Here is a 19,470-nt window from a genome sequence, read left to right as displayed (position 1 = left end):
GGCCGCTGCCTTCCGGGGCCGGCCGGGTCTGCGGCAGCGTCTCGCGCGGTCTGCTCTCTCTCTCTCCGTGTCTCTCTCCGTGATCCGTCCCTCTGCACTCCCCCGTGTCGCCCCCCGGGGCGCGGGTGAGGGGCCCGCTCTAGCCTTTATTCCCTGTCCGCGGCCCGGCTCTGCCCGCGGCGGGCGCCCTCCGCCACGTGACGCCGGCGCGCGGCCGCCGCCGCCGCTGCCGCCGCTCTCTCCCGCCGGCCTGCGCCGCTCTATGGTAGAGGGGAGGGCCGGGGAAGATGGCGGCCGTGGTGAGGCAGGACCTGGCGCAGCTGATGAACTCCAGCGGCTCGCACAAGGACTTGGCGGGCAAGTGAGTGGCCTCCCCGTGGCGGGTCCGGGCCGGCAGGGCGGTCGCGGGGGATTCGGCCGTGCAGGGAGGTCGGGGGGGGACCGGGGCGGGGAGGCTTGGGGCCTGGGGCGGGCGAGGCGGCTCTGGCCCCGCGGGCGAGCGAAGCGGCTCTGGCCCCGCGGTCGCGCTTTTTTTTACTTGGAAAAGAAGCAAGGCCGAACGGTTTCCCCTCAGGCTTCTGCCGTGGGTTCGTCTTGTCTGTTCTAACGCCCGCTGGCTCCGTGCTGCTGCTGCTGTCCCAGCGCAGGCTCCAGCCGGGGCCTGTAGCCCTTGGCCGTAGCTCCCTCGTGTTCGCTGCCTCCCCTCGGATCGGCTGCGCGGAGCTGTTGGGCCTGGGAACGGCTGGGGATAGGGAACTCCGCTATCATCGGTGTTCTTGTCGTCGTTGCTATGATTCGGTGGCGCTTTTGGGTGGCAAGCCTCGGGGTTTGTGCCGCTCGCAGTGCAATGTGCCGCACAGATGCCGCCTTCTACCCCCGAGGGTTTGATCAGCTGTCGATCAGTCAAGGGGGATTCTTCCAGCTCCACTCCAGGTGTTTATTTACGGGAAGGTTTGCTTCCCTTTGAAGTGTTTCCTGCGAAAACTTGGGAGGATTCCCTTAAAAATGTGGCTTGTATCAGGGAGAGTGTGGCCAGCAGGAGCAGGGAAGTCCTTGTGCCCTGTGCTCAGCACTGCTGAGGCCACAGCTTGAGTCCTGTGTCCAGCTTTGGGCTCCTGAGGTTAGGAAAGAAGTTGAGCTGCTGGAAGGTGTCCAGAGAAGGGCAACAAAGCTGGGGAGGGGTCTGGGGCACAGGGCTGGGGAGGGGTCTGGGGCACAGCCCTGTGAGGAGAGACTGAGGGAGCTGGGGTTGCTTAGCCTGGAGCAGAGGAGGCTCAGGGGAGACCTTCTTGCTCTCTCCAACTCCCTGCAGGGAGGTTGTAGCCAGGTGGGGGTTGGTCTCTTCTCCCAGACCCCCAGCCCCAGAACAAGAGGACACAGTCTCAAGCTGTGCCAGGGGAGGTTTAGGCTGGATGTTTAAGCTGGATGTTAGGAAGAAATTCTTCCCAGCAAGAGAGATTGGCCATTGGGATGAGCTGCCCAGGGAGGTGGTGGAGTCCCCATCCCTGGAGGTGTTCATGCCTTGGTGCCATGGTTGAGTCGATGAGATGGTGCTGGGTGATAGGTTGGACTGGATGATCTCAAAGGTCTTTTCTGCCCTGCCCCACTCTGCCCTGCCCCATCCTTCACCATGGCACACACTGAGCTGGTGGCCCAGGCACATTGTAATGAGCATACAAACTGGAGCTGCAAACTTTGCAGCAACCAACACCTAAAAATGCCTTAAGAAAATGCATGTTCTGTGCCTGTGCTTATGCCAAGTGGCCAGAATATGCTATTTACCCCCCCACTCATAGCACTGTTTCTCATCCTCATTGAATAGGGGCCTGGGAGGATTTTGCTGTTAACCTTTAGCCATGAGTGGTGTGGAGTTTTCACTGCTTTGCCTGTGCAGTGTTGTAGGGACCTGTTTGTTTGGTGACCTTCAGCACTGCACAGGTGTTTTGCAGACACCAAACTGGTGAGCTGTGTTATCTGGCAGTCTGGGCTTGAGGGAGGTTTCTCTCCCCCTCTGCTCTGCTCTGCCCTGGGGAGAGCACACCTGGAACACTGTGTCCAGCTTTGGGATCCCCAGTTCAAGAGAGACAGAGACCTGCTGGAGGGAATCCAAGGGAGAGCCACAAAGGTGATTGGGGGACTTGAGCATGTGTGAGGGGAGACTGAGAGCCCTGGGGCTTTTTAGTCTGGAGAGGTGAAGGCTAAGAGGGGATCTGATCAATGTCTGTCAATATCTGAAGGGTGGGGGGCACGGGGAGGAGGCCAAGCTCTGTGGGGTGGTGTGCAGTAATAAGACAAGGAACAAGGAGTACAAACTTGGACAGGGAAGATTTCACTTCAGCATGAGGAGAAACCTCTTTCCAGTGAGGCTGCTGGAACAGGCTGCACAGGGAGGCTGTGGAGTCTCCTGCTCTGGAGACTTTCCAGCCCCACCTGGATGCATTCCTGTGTGGACTACCTTGGGTGATCCTGCTCTGGCAGGGTGGGGTTGGACTGGGAGATCTCTGGAGGGATCCCTTCCAACCTCTGAGGTACTGTGAGACTGTGGATCCACTCCTGGGATGTAACAAGAGCCAATTTCCAGGTTAATGCTCCTGACATTTGAGCACAAAGACTTTGCATAATCAGACACCTCAAAGAAACAAAAGGTAGGCCGAGGCAGAGGAGTGGAGCTGAGTGATCAAAAGGTGCCCTGGGAACAGCTCTCTGATTGTTTGTCTTCTGATCTGTGGGCAGGTATCGTCAGATACTGGAAAAAGCCATTCAGCTGTCGGGGGCAGAGCAGCTTGAAGCTTTGAAAGCTTTTGTGGAAGCAAGTAAGTGCTGCTGGCATCCTGGACTGCACACACCAGCCAGGGCTAGAGGTCTGGGGGCTTGCATGTTGGTCAGGCCTGAGTGCTTGAGGTTTTGCTCCTGTGGAAGCTCAGACACAGCTGGGAGGGGAGCCATCCATGTCACTTTCAGAAGTTGAGGCAGAATGGCTTCTGAGATTTGGAAGTCATAACTTCCCAACCTGTCCAGGTGATAGTGTCAGAAGGTAAGAATAGTATCATAGAATCAGTCAGGGTTGGAAGGGACCACAAGGATCATCTAGTTCCAACCCCCCTGCCATGGGCAGGGACACCCCACACTAGATCAGCCTGGCCAGAGCCTCATCCAGCCTGGGCTTAAACACCTCCAGGGAAGGGATCCATCCAGAGGGACCTGGACAGGCTGGAGAGGTGGGCACAAGCCAACCTCAGGAGGTTCAACAAGAGCAAGGGCAGGGTCCTGCAGCTGGGTCAAAGCAATCCCAGGCACAAACCCAGGCTGGGCAGGGACTGGCTGGAAAGCAGCCCTGAGGAGAGAGCCTTGGGGGTGCTGGGGGAGGAGAAGCTCACCAGGAGCTCTCTGGGTGCACTTGCAGCCCAGAAAGCCAATCAGATCCTGGGCTGCAGCAGGAGAAGTGTGGCCAGCAGGGCAAGGGAGGTGATTCTCCCCCTCTGCTCAGCTCTGCTGAGACCCCACCTGGAGTCCTGCCTCCAGTTCTGGAGCCCCTATGACAAGAAGGATCTGGAGGTGCTGGAAGTTGTCCAGAGCAGGGCCAGGAGGATGAGCAGAGGGCTGGAGCACATCTCCTGTGAGGACAGACTGAAGGAGTTGGGGCTGTTCAGTCTGGAGAAGAGAAGGCTCTGAGGTGACCTCATTGTGGCCTTCCAGTATCTGAAGGGGGCTCCAGGAAGGCTGGGGAGGGACTGCTCAGGATCTCAGGCAGTGATAGGACTAGGGGGAATGGAATGAAGCTGGAGGTGGGGAGATTCAGGCTGGAGTGGAGCAGGAAGTTCTTCCCCATGAGAGTGGTGAAGCCCTGGAATGGGTTGTCCAGGGAGGTGGTTGGGGCCCTGTCCCTGGAGGTGTTTAAGGCCAGGCTGGATGAGGCTGTGGGCAGCCTGATCTAGTGTGGGGTGTCCCTGCCCATGGCAGGGGGGTTGGAACTGGATGATCCTTGTGGTCCCTTCCAACCCTGACTGATTCTCTGATTGTGAGTGCTGCAGTTGGATGCAGTACAAATGAGCAGTGTGAGTGGAGGCACTGCTGAGCACTGCATCCATCTCCTCTCTTCCTTCCATGCCCCTCTGAACCAGTGGTGAATGAAAACGTCAGCCTGGTGATCTCCCGTCAGCTGCTGACAGACTTCTGTACCCACCTGCCAAGCCTTCCTGACAGCACTGCTAAGGAAATCTACCACTTCACCTTGGAAAAGATACAGCCCAGAGTGATTTCATTTGAAGAGCAGGTGAGAGATCAGTGGGCTGGTGGGGGGGTTGGGTTGGTTATCTTTTTCTTCTCTGCTGGCTGCTTGAAGTCTGCCAAAGCTGCTCAAAACTGCTACTTCCTGCTTGAGAGTCCAGGTTTGTGCTCCTGGATGGGCAAAACTTGAGCTAACTGCAGGGAGGGTTTAAAACTCTGCAAGGAGTGCAAGCTTTGGCTCCTTGTCAAGGTGCTGGGGATGTAATTCTCCTCCTACCAGACACGGGCTTCTTACAATGAAGAAAAATCACACTGGAGCTGCTGGAGCTGCTGTTGAGCAGCAGAGTGGTGCTCATGGTATTGCATTTTGCCCAACCCATGGAACAGGCAGGTGATGCAAAGGGACAAGCACCTTGACAAGTAGCTTTTGTTTCAAAACAGGGGCTGTGTGTGCTGGCTGCTGTGAAGTGCAAGCAGGAGGGGAGGTATTTCAGGCCCTGAAGGCTGCAGCAGGTTCTGTGCTGTGGTGCCCTCAGTGGAGTTCTCCAGTTGTGCTATGCATGCTGCAGGGGACAGCAAGCAGTCTCTGCTTTCTGCCAGGGGGCAGTGCTGGCAAGCCTTAGCTGCTAGTTCCCTGCCCCTCACTGCTCAGCTGTGACCTCAGTCCTTTTCTGAGTGTTGTCAGGGAGGGAGCTGTACGTGGCCAAAGCTTTTTCTCTTCATCTTGGTTAAGAAACTCCCAATGGGAAAAGAATCCAGCACTGGTTAGGCTACACCTGGAGTCCTGTGTCCAGTTCTGGGCTCCTGAGGTTAGGAAAGAGGTTGAGCTGCTGGAAGGTGTCCAGAGAAGGGCAACAAGGCTGGGGAGGGGTCTGGGGCACATGGCTGGGGAGGGGTCTGGGGCACAAGGCTGGGGAGGGGTCTGGGGCACAGCCCTGTGAGGAGAGGCTGAGGGAGCTGGGGTTGCTTAGCCTGGAGAAGAGGAGGCTCAGGGGAGACCTTCTTGCTCTCTCCAACTCCCTGCAGGGAGGTTGTAGCCAGCTGGGGGTTGGTCTCTTCTCCCAGGCCCCCAGCAGCAGAACAAGAGGACACAGTCTCAAGCTGTGCCAGGACAGGTTTAGGCTGGAGGGGAGGAGAAAGTTCTTCCCAGCAAGAGGAATTGGCCACTGGGATGTGCTGCCCAGGGAGGTGGTGGAGTTCCCATCCCTGGAGGTGTTTAGGAAGAGCCTGGCTGAGGCCCTTGGTGCCCTGGTTGAGTTGATGAGATGGTGTTAGGTATTAGGTCATAGGTTGGACTTGATGATCTCTGAGCTCTTTCCCAAGCTGGTTGATTCTATGGTTCCATGGCCACAGGCTCTCCTGAGGGTGCTGCTTTCTCCTCTTGTTCTACACTGACAAGAGCAAGGGGCTTTGATCCTGAAGGTAGGAGGCAACTGCAGTCCACACAACAATTGCCTTCCTGTCTGCACAGGAGGCAATCATCTGCCTCAGACAGTGGGCAAGGGGCCAGGTTCAGCAGTGCCCAACCATTCTGCATGCCTGAGCTTTTGGGTTGCATTTGTACAGTCAGGCTTTGGGGGGATAACACAGGAGCATAGAATGCTAGAGGTTGGAAGGGACCTCCAGAGACCAGCCAGTCCAACCTCCCTGCCAAAAGCAGGGTCACCCAGGGGTAGTCTGCAGAGGAATGCATCCAGGGGGGTTTTGAATGTGTCCAGAGGAGGAGACTCCACAACCTCTGATTGTATTATTTTGCTGTTGTTCAGGTGGCTTCAATAAGGCAACATCTTGCATCCATCTATGAGAAAGAAGAAGACTGGAGAAATGCAGCACAGGTGTTGGTGGGCATCCCTCTGGAGACAGGGCAAAAGTAGGTACTGTGCTGCTGGGCACAGCTCTGCCTGGCTGTGTCCCTGGGCACTGCATGTGCAAAGCAGCAAGGGAAGGATCTGGGGGTTGTGTGGTGTCCCAGGGTTGCAGGAGCTGATCCCAGAACTACTGCCAGATGAGAAAGGCACAGCGTGATGACTGTGCATGGCAGTAAGTAGGGGTAGTTGGGAATTAACAAATCCACTTGAGGTGTTGGTGGGAGGGTTGATTGGTTTGGTTTGTTTAGATCAAGAACTCTTGCTGGTACTTCTCCCTGGCTGACCTTTCTCTGGATGCCTGTGGAAGGATTTAGAATAGAATAAACCAGGTTGGAAGAGACCTTGTTATAGGTTTGGCCTCTTCAGCACCCATTTGTTCCACTGCAAGTTGGCTTCTTAAATGGCTCACAGGCAAACTTCAGTCCACTAAAATGAGATAGAACAGAATAGAGTTAACCAGGTTGGAAAAGACCTTGGAGATCATCCAGTCCAACCTATCACCCAACACCATCTCATCAACTAAACCATGGCACCAAGCACCCCATCCAGTCTCCTCTTAAATACCTCCAGAGATGGAGACTCCACCACCTCCCTGGGCAGCTCATCCCAGTGGCCAATTCCTCTTGCTGGGAAGAACTTTCTCCTCCCCTTCCAGCCTAAACCTCCCCTGGCACAGCTTGAGACTGTGTCCTCTTGTTCTGCTGCTGGGGGCCTGGGAGAAGAGACCAACCCCCAGCTGGCTCCAACCTCCCTGCAGGGAGTTGGAGAGAGCAAGAAGGTCTCCCCTGAGCCTCCTCTTCTCCAGGCTAAGCAACCCCAGCTCCCTCAGCCTCTCCTCACAGGGCTGTGCCCCAGACCCCTCCCCAGCTTTGTTGCCCTTCTCTGGACACCTTCAAGAGAGTCTCAATGTCCTTCTTAACCTCAGGAGCCCAGAGCTGGACACAGGACTCAAGCTGTGGCCTAAGCAGTGCTGAGCACAGGGCACAAGGACTTCCCTGCTCCTGCTGGCCACACTCTTCCTGATGCAGGCCAGGATGCCCTTGGCCTTCTTGGCCCCCTGGGCACACTGCAGGCTCATGTTCAGCTGCTGTCCACCACTACCCCCGGGTCCCTCTCTTCCTGGCTGCTCTCAGCCACTCTGTCCCCAGCCTGTGGCACTGCCTGGGGTTGCTGTGGCCAATGTGCAGCCCCTGGGACTTGGATGTGTTCAGTCTCCTGCCCTTGGCCTCTGCCCATCTGTCCAGGCTGGCAAGGTCCCTCTGCAGAGATCTACCCTCTAACAGAGCAGCACATGATGGTTAGAACATACCTTGGTGTGTTACTGGACAGTGTTACTCCTCCTGCTGTTTGTGGGAGCCAGTTCTATGTTGGCATTCATCTCCCAACTTCCTTACCCTGAGCAGAGAGCACTCGTGTTGGTGTTGGTAGAGCAAGCCTTGTCAGGTGCTTAGTAGCCCTGCTAGCTGTTTAGAACAGCTCAGGGCAAGGGCAGCTGTGGAGCAGCTCTCAGCACTTGCTCTTCTCTTTCTCTGCAGACAATACAACGTAGATTACAAGCTGGAGACCTACCTGAAGATTGCCAGGCTGTATCTGGAGGATGATGACCCAGTTCAGGCAGAAGCTTACATTAACAGAGCTTCCCTGCTGCAGAATGAATCAACTAATGAACAGCTGCAGATCCATTACAAGGTTGTCCAACTTGCTTTCCTGCTTTCTCTTTCTGCAGGGGAGGGGATTCCACATAGGGAGGCTTGGTTTTGGGCAAGGCCACTGAAACTTTCATCATGAGAAAAGAGACAAAGGGGAAAACTTCTTGGTGGTTGTGGGGGCTTGAGAGTCACATCTTGGCAATGACTAAGCTGTGATTGTTTAATTAAACCATCAGACAATCATGGAATTGTTTCAGTTGGAAGGGAAGTGTAAGAGCATTGAGTGCAAACACCCACCATGGCCACTAAACCATGCCCCCAAGTGCCATGGCCACACACTGTTTGAACACCTCCAGGGATGGGGACTCTACCACCTCCCTGGGCAGCCTCTGCCAATCCCTGTCCAGTCTTGCAAAGAAATTGTTCCTCATCTCCAGCCTAGCCCTCCCCTGGCACAATTTCAGGACATTTCCTCTCTTTCACCTGACAGCAGGGAGAAGAGCCCAACCCCCACCTCACTGCAACCTCCTTCCAGGGAGCTGTAGAGAGCAAGGGGCTCTCCCCTCAGCCTCCTCTTCACACTGAACACCCCCAGTTTGCTCAGCAGCTCCCTGTAAGAAGTCTTCTAGACTCAATCATCAAAGTATCTCCTTTATGATTGGGAGAGAAGTCTAGACAGGTTCAGCCTTGCTGACTGCAAACAAAATGCAGGCTTCAAACCATCTGCAGTGCTGCTGAAAATGCTGCCTGCACTAGGGGCTGTTAATCTGAGAGGGGGAAAAGTCACCTCTGAGGCCAGTGCTAACAGAAGCTGACTCCCAGGGTGGTAACTCAGCAGCAGCTTTTGCTTTGCAGGTTTGCTATGCTCGAGTCCTGGATTACAGGAGGAAGTTCATTGAGGCTGCCCAGAGGTACAATGAGCTCTCCTACAAGAGCATAGTCCACGAGACAGAGAGGCTGGAGGCACTCAAGCATGCTCTGCACTGCACCATTCTGGCATCAGCAGGTAAAACACACAGAGTCAGAGAACTCTCAGGCTTGGAAGGGAGCTCAAGGCTCAGCCAGTCCCAACCCCCCCTGCCACAGGCAGGGACACCTCACACCACAGGAGGTTACTCACAGCCACCTCCAGCCTGGCTGCAAACACCTCCAGCCAGGAGGCTTCCACCACCTCCCTGGGCAGCCTGGGCCAGGCTCTCACCACCCTCCTGGCCAACAACTTCTTCCTCACAGCCAATCTCCATCTCCCCATTTCTAGTTCTGCTCCATACCACACCCAGTCCTATTCCTCCCTCACCCCCTCCAAAGTCCCTCCCCAGCTTTCCTGTAGCTCCCTTCAGATACTGGAAGGTTGCTCTAAGGTCTCGCTAGAGCCTTCTTTTCTCCAAGCCTGCCTCTCCCAGCCTGTTCCCCTAGGGGAGGTTCTCCAGCCCTCTGACCCATCTTCATGGTCTCCTCTGGACCAGCTCTAACAGTTCCATGTTCTTGTGTGGGGAGGCCCAGCAATGGAGGCAGTGCTGCAGGTGGGGATCTCACGAGAGGGGCAGAATCTCCTCCCTGGGCTGCTGGCCACACTTCTTTTGCTGCAGGCAAGGATGCCATTGGCCTTCATCCACTCTCCTGTTTTTAACTGAACCGAGTGGTTTCCATGGTTGGTTAGCTGCACATATTGAACAAAGAATAGAATAGAATTAATCAGGGTGGAAGAGAACTTTGAGATCATCAAGGTCAACTGATCACCCAACACCATCTGATCAACTCAACCATGGCACCAAACACCCCATCCAGGCTCTTCCTAAACACCTCCAGGGATGGGGACTCCACCACCTCCCTGGGCAGCACATCCCAATGGCCAATCTCTCTCTCTGTGAAGGCATCTTTCCTAAACTGAAGAGCCCAGAACTGGACACAGGACTCCAGGTGTGGCCTAACCAGTGCAGTGTACAGGGGCAGAATGACCTCCCTGCTCCTGCTGGCCACACTCTTCCTGATGCAGGCCAGGATGCCCTTGGCCCTCTTGGCTGCCTGGGCACACTGCAGGCTCATGTTCAGTCTGCCATCGACCAGCACCCCCAGGTCTCTCTCTGCCTGGCTGCTCTCCAGCCACTCTGCCCCCAGCCTGTGGCACTGCCTGGGGTTGCTGTGGCCAATGTGCAGCCCCTGGCACTTGGATGTGTTCAATCTCCTGCCCTTGGCCTCTGCCCATCTGTGGTTCAGCTCTGCATACTCAGAGCTTTGATGACTGTTGCTGGGGGTTCTCCTTGCCTCTCCTAGGCCAGCAGCGCTCTCGTATGCTTGCTACACTCTTCAAGGATGAGAGGTGCCAGCAGCTTGCAGCCTATGGTATCTTGGAGAAGATGTATCTGGACAGGATTATCCGTGGGAATCAACTGCAGGAGTTTGCAGCTATGCTGATGCCTCACCAGAAAGCAACCACAGCTGATGGTAGGTGTTTGGCTACAGCCTCCTGGTACTAGGTGTTCATCCACAGGAGTTAGACTTGAACGTGTCCAGGGAAGGGCAGCAAGGCTGGGGAGAGGTTTGGACCACAGCCCTCCAGACCCCTCCCCAGCCTTGTTGCCCTTCTCTGGACACCTTCCAGCAGCTCAACCTCTTTCCTAACCTGAGGAGCCCAGAACTGGACACAGGACTCAAGCTGTGGCCTAACCAGTGCTGAGCACAGGGGCAGAATGACCTCCCTGCTCCTGCTGGCCACACTCTTCCTGACCCAGGCCAGGATGCCCTTGGCCTTCTTGGCCCCCTGGGCACACTGCTGGCTCCTGTTCAGTTGCTGTCCCCCAGCACCCCCAGGTCCCTCTCTGCCTGGCTGCTCTCAGCCACCCTGTCCCCAGCCTGTGGCACTGCCTGGGGTTGCTGTGGCCAATGTGCAGCCCCTGGCACTTGGATGTGTTCAATCTCCTGCCCTTGGCCTCTGCCCATCTGCCCAGCCTGGCAAGGTCCCTCTGCAGAGCTCTGCTCCCCTCTCACAGCTCAGCTCCTGCCCCCAGCTTGCTGTCAGCTGCACATTCACTGCTGATGGACTCCATCCCCTCCTCCAGGTGATCAGTGAGGCTATTAGTACACGAGGCTAGGCATGCTTCCTTAAAGGTAAAGGAATCTACCAGCCCCAGTCCTGGACTGTTCCTGGCAGTGAACACTTCCAGGATGCTCAGTGATCAGAGGGCCCCCTGTGCAGTTTTGCTTTGCAGCTTTGGGGCTGGTTTCTGCTGTTGAAAAAGTGATGAAAAGGTGAAAGGAAATGTTCTGGTTTGGTTTGTTTGTTGCTGTTTTACCTTTAGTCTGCTTGGAAGTAGGAGATGTTAGACTTGAACGTGTCCAGAGAAGGGCAGCAAGGCTGGAGAGTGGTTTGGACCACAGCCCTCCAGACCCCTCCCCAGCTTTGTTGCCCTTCTCTGGACACCTTCAAGTCTCTCAATGTCCTTCCTAAACTCAGGAGCCCAGAACTGGACACAGGACTCAAGTCTGTGGCCTCAGCAGTGCTGAGCACAGGGCACAATGACTTCCCTGCTCCTGCTGGCCACACTCTGCCTGACCCAGGCCAGGATGCCCTTGGCCTTCTTGGCCCCTGGGTGTTGTAGCAAATCCAAGGTGGTTGTTGTAGGACTAAAAGGAAAGCTTTAGTCTGCCTGTCCCCACATCAGCTACAGTGCCTCCCTTTATTCACTTTGTTCTGTGTAGCATAACCCTGATCCAAAAGCAGATGCATCAGGACCTCCTGCCCAGCTAACCCTGGGGAAGAGCAGCTTTTGCCATCTGTTTCCACCTTGGGGTGATGGATTGTTTTGTCATCTAACCCTTCAGGTTCCAGTATCCTGGACAGGGCTGTGATTGAGCACAACTTACTGTCAGCGAGCAAGCTTTACAACAACATCACTTTTGAAGAGCTTGGAGCACTGCTGGAGATCCCTGCAGCCAAGGTATCAATCTTTGCCTTCCTTTGTTCAAACAGGGAGCTGAGGGCAGCCTTAGGAATATTCCAGTTTCCCACAGAGCAGTGGGGGTTGGGAAGGACCTGCAAGGATCATCCAGTCCAATCCCCCTGCCAGAAACACAGCCAGGCAGGTTCTGAATGTCTCCAGAAAAGGAGACCTTGTCATGGAATCAATAAGGTTGGGAAAGACCTCAGAGCTCATCAAGTCCAAGCTGACACCCAACACCTCCTGACAACTAAACCATGGCTCCAAGTGCCACAGCCAATCCCCTCCTGAACACCTCCAGGGATGGGGACTCCACCACCTCCCTGGGCAGCACATTCCAATGGCTAACAGCTCTCTCTGTGAAGAACTCTCTCCTCACCTCCAGCCTAAACTATTAATTAGTTAATAATTAAGAAATAACTATTAAGAAACAAATAGTTAATTCTTAAGAAATAATTAGTTAATATGGCAGCTTTCCTTATTTCTTAGTAATTATGAGGGAGATTCAATATCCAGCACAGTGTGGGAGAGGGAAAGGTACAAGGTGTGGAGTGGAATTAGATGCCCTTGATGGTATGGCTGAGCATTTAGGTGGGGTGTTGAAATTCCCTTCCCAACATGAACTTTGCCAGACCCAGCCCAGCTGGAAGCAGTTGGAAGATCCTCAGTTTAAGAAGGACATTGAGACACTTGAATGTGTCCAGAGAAGAGCAACAAGGCTGGGGAGAGGCCTTGAGCACAGCCCTGTGAGGAGAGGCTGAGGGAGCTGGGGTTGCTTAGCCTGGAGAAGAGGAGGCTCAGGGGAGACCTTCTTGCTCTCTCCAACTCCCTGCAGGGAGGTTGTAGCCAGGTGGGGGTTGGTCTCCCATGCCCCCAGCCCCAGAACAAGAGGACACAGTCTCAAGCTGTGCCAGAGGAGGTTCAGGCTGGAGGTGAGAAAGTTCTTCACAGCAAGAGGAATTGGCCACTGGAATGATCTGCCCAGGGAGGTGGTGGAGTCCCCATCCCTGGAGGTGTTCCAGAGGGGATTGGATGTGGCACTTGGAGCCATGGTTTAGTTGTCAGGAGGTGTTAGGTCATAGCTTGGACTTGCTGATCTCTGAAGTCTTTTCCAAGCTGGTGGCTTCTGTGATTGTATGAAATGAGAGCTGCGTTTCCAGGCAGAGCCACACTCTCCAATGGGATGCAAGGAATGTGGACAGAATACACAGCACTTACAATATTGACAGGTAATTACAATTAACAAACAGCACAAGAACCCCCCTGGTCCAGAGACCAAAGGAAGCTACTGGCTTCTCCTTCCCTGCCTGCCCCCTGGACAAAAGAAGGGAGGAAGGAGCAGAGGAGTTAACACCAAAACAGCGCAGCCCAGGTCAAGCAGAAGCGAGTTAGGATCCCTCCAGAGCAAAGCAGCAGGAAGAGAAGAAAAATTGGTTTGCCACAAACAGTCTTGTGGTAGATAGCACTCCAGTGGGGATGGTTTAGAATGATCTTGATCGTTCCTCTTTCCCCCCAGCAGTGATTTATTGACATTTGGACTGCTTCTGTGCTCAGGATCAGTGGAAAGACTTTAAAGGCCGAGCCTAAAAGTCCCACAGTGTTTCACAACGAGGCTTGGCCCCAGTGTGGGGAGATGCTGAAAACCCCATGGGGACTGGGGAGGCTTAATCATTTTGAACCTCTTGCAGAAGGGGGAGGAACTGTCTGACAGCTTTCTCTGTGTTGTCTCAGGCAGAGAAGATAGCTTCTCAGATGATCACCGAGGGGCGCATGAACGGCTTCATCGACCAGATCGACGGCATCGTGCACTTCGAGAGTGAGTCCAGCCACACAGGCACTGCCCCAGCACCAGGCAGGCAGCTGCAGTGGCCTGCCCAGGCAGGTGCTGGAGGCACCAGCCCTGGAGGTGTTTAGGAAGAGCCTGGATGGGGTGCTTGGTGCCACGGTTGAGTTGATTAGATGGTGCTGGGTGATAGGTTGGACTCGATGATCTCAAAGGTCTCTTCCAACCAGGTTAAGGCTGGGCTGCCCCCCCCGCCCCGGCTGGGCTGCTCTCTGCTATTCTATTCACCAGAACAAGAGGACACAGTCTCAAGCTGTGCCAGGGGAGGTTTAGGCTGGAGGTGAGGAGAAAGTTCTTCCCAGCAAGAGGAATTGGCCACTGGAATGTGCTGTCCAGGGAGGTGGTGGAGTCCCCATCCCTGGAGGTGTTCAAGAGGGGACTGGATGTGGCACTGGGAGCCATGGTTTAGTTAGTCAGGAGGTGATGGGTGATAGGTTGGACTGGATGATCTCTGAGGTCTTTTCCAACCTTATTGATTCTATGATTCTATTCTGGGCCACTCAGAAGTTATGTTTCTGGGTCTCCTCCCTCTGAAGTGAGCTTGCTGTGCCTTGCTTGTTGTTGGGAGGTGGCAGAGGTTTGACTGAACGACTCGTGGAATGGATTGGGTTGGAAGGGATCTTAAAGATTGTCCACTTCCAAGCCCCTGCCACCTCCCACCAGCCCAGGTTGCTCAGACTCATCCAGCCTGGCCTTGAACACCTCCAGGAAGGGGACAGCCACAGCCTCCCTGGGCAGCCTGTGCCAGAGTCTCCCCACCCTCACTCTCAACAATTTCTTCCTACTCTCCACTCTCAATCTCTCCTCTCCCGGCTCCAAGCCATTGTTCCTCAGCCTGGCACTCCCAGCCCTTGTCCAAAGTCCCTCCCCAGCTCTCCTGGAGCCCTTCAGGTACTGGAAGGCAGCTCTGAGGTCTCCCTGGAGCTTTCTCTTCTGCAGGCTGAAAAACCCCAACTCTCCCAACCTGTCCCCACAGGGAAGCTTCTCCTGCCCTGTGAGCATCTTTGTGGCTTCCTCTGAACCCTCTCTGGGTGGCACCAGAGCTGGAGGCAGTGCTGCAGGTGGGGTCTGAGCAGAGCAGAGGGGCAGAATCCCCTCCCTGTGCTGCTGCTCTCCCTGCAGCTCAGCACACAGAATCCCCTCCCTGTGCTGCTGCTCTCCCTGCAGCTCAGCACACAGAATCCCCTCCCTGTGCTGCTGCTCTCCCTGCAGCTCAGCACTCAGAATCCCCTCCCTGTGCTGCTGCTCTCCCTGCAGCTCAGCACACAGAATCCCCTCCCTGTGCTGCTGCTCTCCCTGCAGCTCAGCACACAGAATCCCCTCCCTGTGCTGCTGCTCTCCCTGCAGCTCAGCACACAGAATCCCCTCCCTGTGCTGCTGCTCTCCCTGCAGCTCAGCACTCAGAATCCCCTCCCTGTGCTGCTGCTCTCCCTGCAGCTCAGCACACAGAATCCCCTCCCTGTGCTGCTGCTCTCCCTGCAGCTCAGCACACAGAATCCCCTCCCTGTGCTGCTGCTCTCCCTGCTCTCCCTGCAGCTCAGCACTCAGCTGCCTGGCAGTGACCATTGCTGGCTCCTGGTGAGTTTGTCATCAACTGATACCCCCAAGTCCTTCTCCAGAGTGTTCTCAAGCCACTCTCCCAGCCTGCATCTGTGCCTAAAGACCTACACTTCACCCACCTTCCCTACTGTGCATTCCCCTACCCACAGAGAAGTGTGAATTCCTCCTAGGAGCATAGGTTCTCCAGGAAGTTTCTCTCTTATTTTGTGATGCAGGCTTGTCACAGGAAAAGCATTGTAGCTTTTGAAGTACAGAAAGGAGCCTGTAGTGACAGGGTGAGGGGCAATGGCTCCAAGCTGGAAGAAGCTGGATTTAGACTGCACATGAGGAAGAAATTCTTCCCCATGAGGGTGGTGAGGCACTGGAACAGGTTGTGGAGGCTCCAGGTCAGGAAGTGTTGAATGCCAGGTTGGCCCTTGAGCAAAGTGTTCTGGCAGGAGGTGTTCTTGCCATGCTAGAGGGATTGGAGCTAGATGACCTTTAAGGTCCCTTCCAATCCAAGCCATGCTGTGATGTAGTGGCAAGGAAGTCTTCCTCGGTGAGGCAGTCAAGGGCAGTGGCAGAGGAGAAGATTGCAGTGCACAGGCTCACAGGCTGTCAGGTTTGGCAGGGACCCAAAGAGATCTTCGAGGCCAACCCCCCTGCCAGAGCAGGACTATACAGTCTAGCTCAGGTCACAGAGGAACACATCCAGATGGGCCTTGAAAGTCTCCAGAGGAGGCTCCACAACCTCTCTGGGTAGCCTGTTCCAGTGGTCTGTGACCCTTACAGTAAAGAAGTTCCCTCTTGTGTTGAGGTGGAACCTCCTGTGCTGCAGCTTACATCCATTGCTCCTTGCCCTATCACAGGGAGCAACTGAGCACAGCCTGTTCCCTCCCTCCTGACCCCCAGCCCTGAGGTATTTATAGACATTGATTAAATCCTCTCTAAGCCTTCTCCTTTCCAGACTGAACAGCCCCAGGTCCCTCAGCCTCTCCTCATAAAGCAGTGCTCCAGTCCTCTAATCATCCCCACAGCCCAGTTGAAAAAGCAAGGGAATTGCTGAGACTTGGTTTGGGTTGTGTGTATTGGGGCATGTGTGTTTTCATAGAGTCAATAAGGTTGGGAAAGACCTCAGAGCTCAGCAAGTCCAAGCTGTCACCCAGCACCTCCTGACCACTAAACCATGGCTCCAAGTGCCACAGCCAAGCCTGTTTTGATGGGGACTCCACCACCTCCCTGGGCAGCTCATTCCAGTGGCCAATTCCTCTTGCTGGGAAGAACTTTCTCCTCTCCTCCAGCCTCAACCTCCCCTGGCACAGCTTCAGACTGTGTCCTCTTGTTCTGCTGCTGGGGGCCTGGGAGAAGAGACCAACCCCCAGCTGGCTCCAACCTCCCTGCAGGGAGTTGGAGAGAGCAAGAAGGTCTCCCCTGAGCCTCCTCTTCTCCAGGCTAAGCAACCCCAGCTCCCTCAGCCTCTCCTCACAGAGCTGTGCCCCAGACCCCTCCCCAGCCTCATTGCCCTTCTCTGGACACCTTCAAGTCTCTCAATGTCCTTCCTAAACTCAGGATCCCAGAACTGGACACAGGACTCCAGGTGTGGCCTAAGCAGTGCTGAGCACAGGGCACAAGGACTTCCCTGCTCCTGCTGGCCACACTCTTCCTGATGCAGGCCAGGATGCCCTTGGCCTTCTTGGCCACCTGGGCACACTGCTGGCTCCTGTTCAGCTGCTCTCCACCAGCACCCCCAGGTCCCTCTCTGCCTGGCTGCTCTCAGCCACTCTGACCCCAGTCTGTGGCACTGCCTGGGGTTGCTGTGGCCCTAGTGCAGCCCCTGGCTTGTTGAGTGTGTGTTGGGAGCTTTGTGCTGTGTGTGCTCATTGGGCCCTCTGTGTTCTTGGCTTTTCCTGCAGCTCGTGAAGCTCTGCCCACCTGGGACAAGCAGATTCAGTCGCTGTGCTTCCAGGTCAACAACCTGCTGGAGAAGATAAGTCAGACAGTCCCAGAGTGGACAGCCCAGGCAATGGAGGCCCAGATGGCTCAGTGACTGTCCAGCCATTGTCTGAATGGAGGCAACCACCTGCCTGCTGTGCTGGAAGAGGGGAGCTGAGCAGGACTGTGAAGCAAACAAATCCCCCACTTCCATTTCCCCACCTTCTGCTTTCACCCTGGCTTAGGGCACAGCTGGGGGGATCCCAACTTGGCCATGGCAGTCCTCCCAGCACAGGGTGATGCTGTTGCTGCCTCTGCCTTGTGTTGCTCTGCTGTCCTGAGGGCTGTGCTTTCCACACAGAAGCTGTGAGGTCTGCAGCAAGCTTTGAGTTTGGTTTATTTAATTTCCTTCCCCCCCCCTCTCCCCCAGCTGCACTGCTGTAGCTTTGTTAGCCCATCCCTTCCTGCTGTGCAAATGTCAGTGCCATCCCTCTTTTAGTTGTAATTATTCTAATAAAGGCTGGAATAAGCCCCTGGAGGTCAAGTGTTTAAGGGACCTGGTTGGTTACTTCTTCAGTTACTTCTTAAGCTACTTCTTAGTAGCTTAAAAATGAGTTGGGAGTCTTGGAGTTGTCAGCCTCAGGCCCTGACTATGTCACATCAAACTCAGCCTTTTTTTTCCCCCTTCTCTCTTTCTAAAAGCCAAGTCTGGAATGTTAACTGAAGGAACTGCTGAGCCTTCCCCTGTGTTGATGCAGCAGGGTGCAGTGCTGAGAGGTGAGGGAAAGAGCAGTGTCCCAGGAGAGCTTGTTGCAGTGCTGAGAACCTAGCAGGTGCCAAGTGAGGTAAGCCAGGCATGCTCCTTGGTGCATTTTTAGGTCAGCATGAATTGCTCATGGGCAAAGGTGTGGGGTTCTGGAGGTGTAACAGGAGAGCACCTGTAGGGATTCTGCACCTTCTGAAAGTGGGGAGGCTGGAGGACAGACTTCTAATCAGAGGAGTGACTAGGTGAAGGTGTTCTGAGGTAGGCCTTGGAATGCTGATGCACAGCAGCAGAGTGTCAGAGTGGCCCTTGGGGTGCTCCTCAGTCTGGAGGTGGGCACTCCACACCCCCTCCTTGTGGTCTGCCAGACAGAAGAGTCTGGGGGTGTGATTTGTGTAGGGGAGGGGTTTCACAGGGAGCTCTTCTGCTGCTGGAGAGCCAAGGCAGGGTTCCAGCAAGAGCTGCTCCTGTCCAGTGCTGTTGTCTGAGGTGATCTCATTCAGGTTGAAGTTCCAGCTGTGAAGTGAATGACCTTATTAGCTCCTTGCATAGTTTGAGCCAAGTCAGACTGCTGCTGGCTCCTCACTCTGTGCTCATCCTGTCTTTTGGTCTCAACATCTGGAGAATGCTGAAGACTTCACAAGGCAAAGGGTTTGGCCTCACCCACAACTTGTGGATCCTCTAAATCCAGAACTTGCTTAACATCTTTGTCAGGGACCTTGGACAGTGGGATAGAGGTACCCTCAGCAAGCTTGCAGATGACACTCAACTGTGCTGGGGTTGATGTGCTGGAGGGAAGAGAGGGCATCCAGAGGAGCTTGGGTGGGCTGAGAGAGTTGGAGCTGTTCAGCCTGGGGAAGAGAAGGCTCTAGGGAGACCTTGGAGTAGCCTTCCAGGAGAGCTGGGGAGGGACTTTGGACAAGGGTTGTGAGTGGCAGGGTAAGGGACAATGGCTTTGAGCTGGAAGAAGGGAGATTGAGAGTGGAGATGAGGGAGAAATTGTTGAGAGTGAGGGTGGGGAGACACTGGCCCAGGCTGCCCAGGGAGGTGGTTGGATGCCCATCCCTGGAGGTGTTTCAGAGAGGCAGAGCTGTGGTGCTGAGGGCCATGGCTTAGCCCCAGCCTGGGCAGAGGCAGGGAATGGTTGGACTGGGTGAGCTGAAAGGGCTTTGCCAACCAGAACAGTTCCATGAGTTGATGACCTCTCCTGCAGCCAATCAGTTATTCCTATCTGCTGTCAGGGGGTGATGCAGGCACCTCTTTGCTAATCCAGGTGACTCTGGTGGTTATGAGAGGTGGCAATCCAGGGTGCCAAAGACCCTCATGCTGCAATCTGCCAGCCTGCAGTGAAGGACAGCAGCCACCCAACCTCTCTACTTGTAACAGGGATCTGGAAAACACTGAATCTCTGTAAGTTTGCATTCAGGTTGTCCAGAGGTGGGCAGCTCCCTCCTGCTCCCACAGCTGCTCTGTCACCACTCCCCCACCCAGAGAAACCAAAGGATGCTACCAACTGGGAGCCATTGTCACATGGCCAACCTAAGCCTCCCCTGGGGCAGCTTGAGGCTGTTTCCTCTCATCCTGTTGCTTGTTGCTAGGGAGGAGACCAACCCCCACCTGCTTCCACCCTCCTTTCAGGCAGCTGTAGAGGGCAGTGAGGTCTCCCCTCAGCCTCTTCTCCACACTCAACACCCCCAGCTCCCTCAGCTGC

The 19,470-nt window shown here is 55.1% G+C and overlaps 1 protein-coding gene across 2 annotated transcripts; it reads left to right on the top strand.

The window, feature by feature from the left end:
- Positions 1 to 6: 6 nt before the first annotated feature.
- Positions 7 to 17,534, top strand: COPS4 (COP9 signalosome subunit 4). Of its 2 annotated transcripts, XM_068168018.1 has the most exons (11): positions 9 to 361; positions 2,582 to 2,645; positions 2,734 to 2,813; positions 4,122 to 4,273; positions 5,994 to 6,097; positions 7,631 to 7,784; positions 8,600 to 8,750; positions 10,019 to 10,189; positions 11,567 to 11,682; positions 13,414 to 13,498; positions 16,978 to 17,534. In XM_068168018.1, coding segments are annotated over exons 3-11 (1,068 nt in total). In that variant the 5' UTR covers positions 9 to 361; positions 2,582 to 2,645; positions 2,734 to 2,812; the 3' UTR covers positions 17,112 to 17,534. The 2 variants fall into 2 exon arrangements, with proteins under 2 accessions (XP_068024118.1, XP_068024119.1); XM_068168017.1 differs by lacking the exon at positions 2,582 to 2,645 and having other exon boundaries at positions 7 to 361.
- Positions 17,535 to 19,470: the final 1,936 nt, after the last annotated feature.

The sequence above is a fragment of the Melanerpes formicivorus genome, unplaced genomic scaffold (assembly GCF_026170545.1).
Source record: "Melanerpes formicivorus ecotype bairdi unplaced genomic scaffold, bMelFor1.0.p_v2 SCAF_129, whole genome shotgun sequence".
Lineage (NCBI taxonomy): Eukaryota > Metazoa > Chordata > Aves > Piciformes > Picidae > Melanerpes > Melanerpes formicivorus.
The sequence above is the reverse complement of the archived record's forward strand: the minus strand, read 5'-3'. Positions and strand labels throughout refer to the sequence as shown.

Bases quoted from the DNA above. Each gene is read 5' to 3' on its own strand.
- COPS4 (XM_068168017.1), top strand. From the start codon at position 288: ATGGCGGCCGTGGTGAGGCAGGACCTGGCGCAGCTGATGAACTCCAGC. The intron at 6,098-7,630 runs GTAGGTACTGTG...CTTTCTCTGCAG, and splicing joins CCTCTGGAGACAGGGCAAAA to ACAATACAACGTAGATTACA. The intron at 8,751-10,018 runs GTAAAACACACA...TGCCTCTCCTAG, and splicing joins CACCATTCTGGCATCAGCAG to GCCAGCAGCGCTCTCGTATG.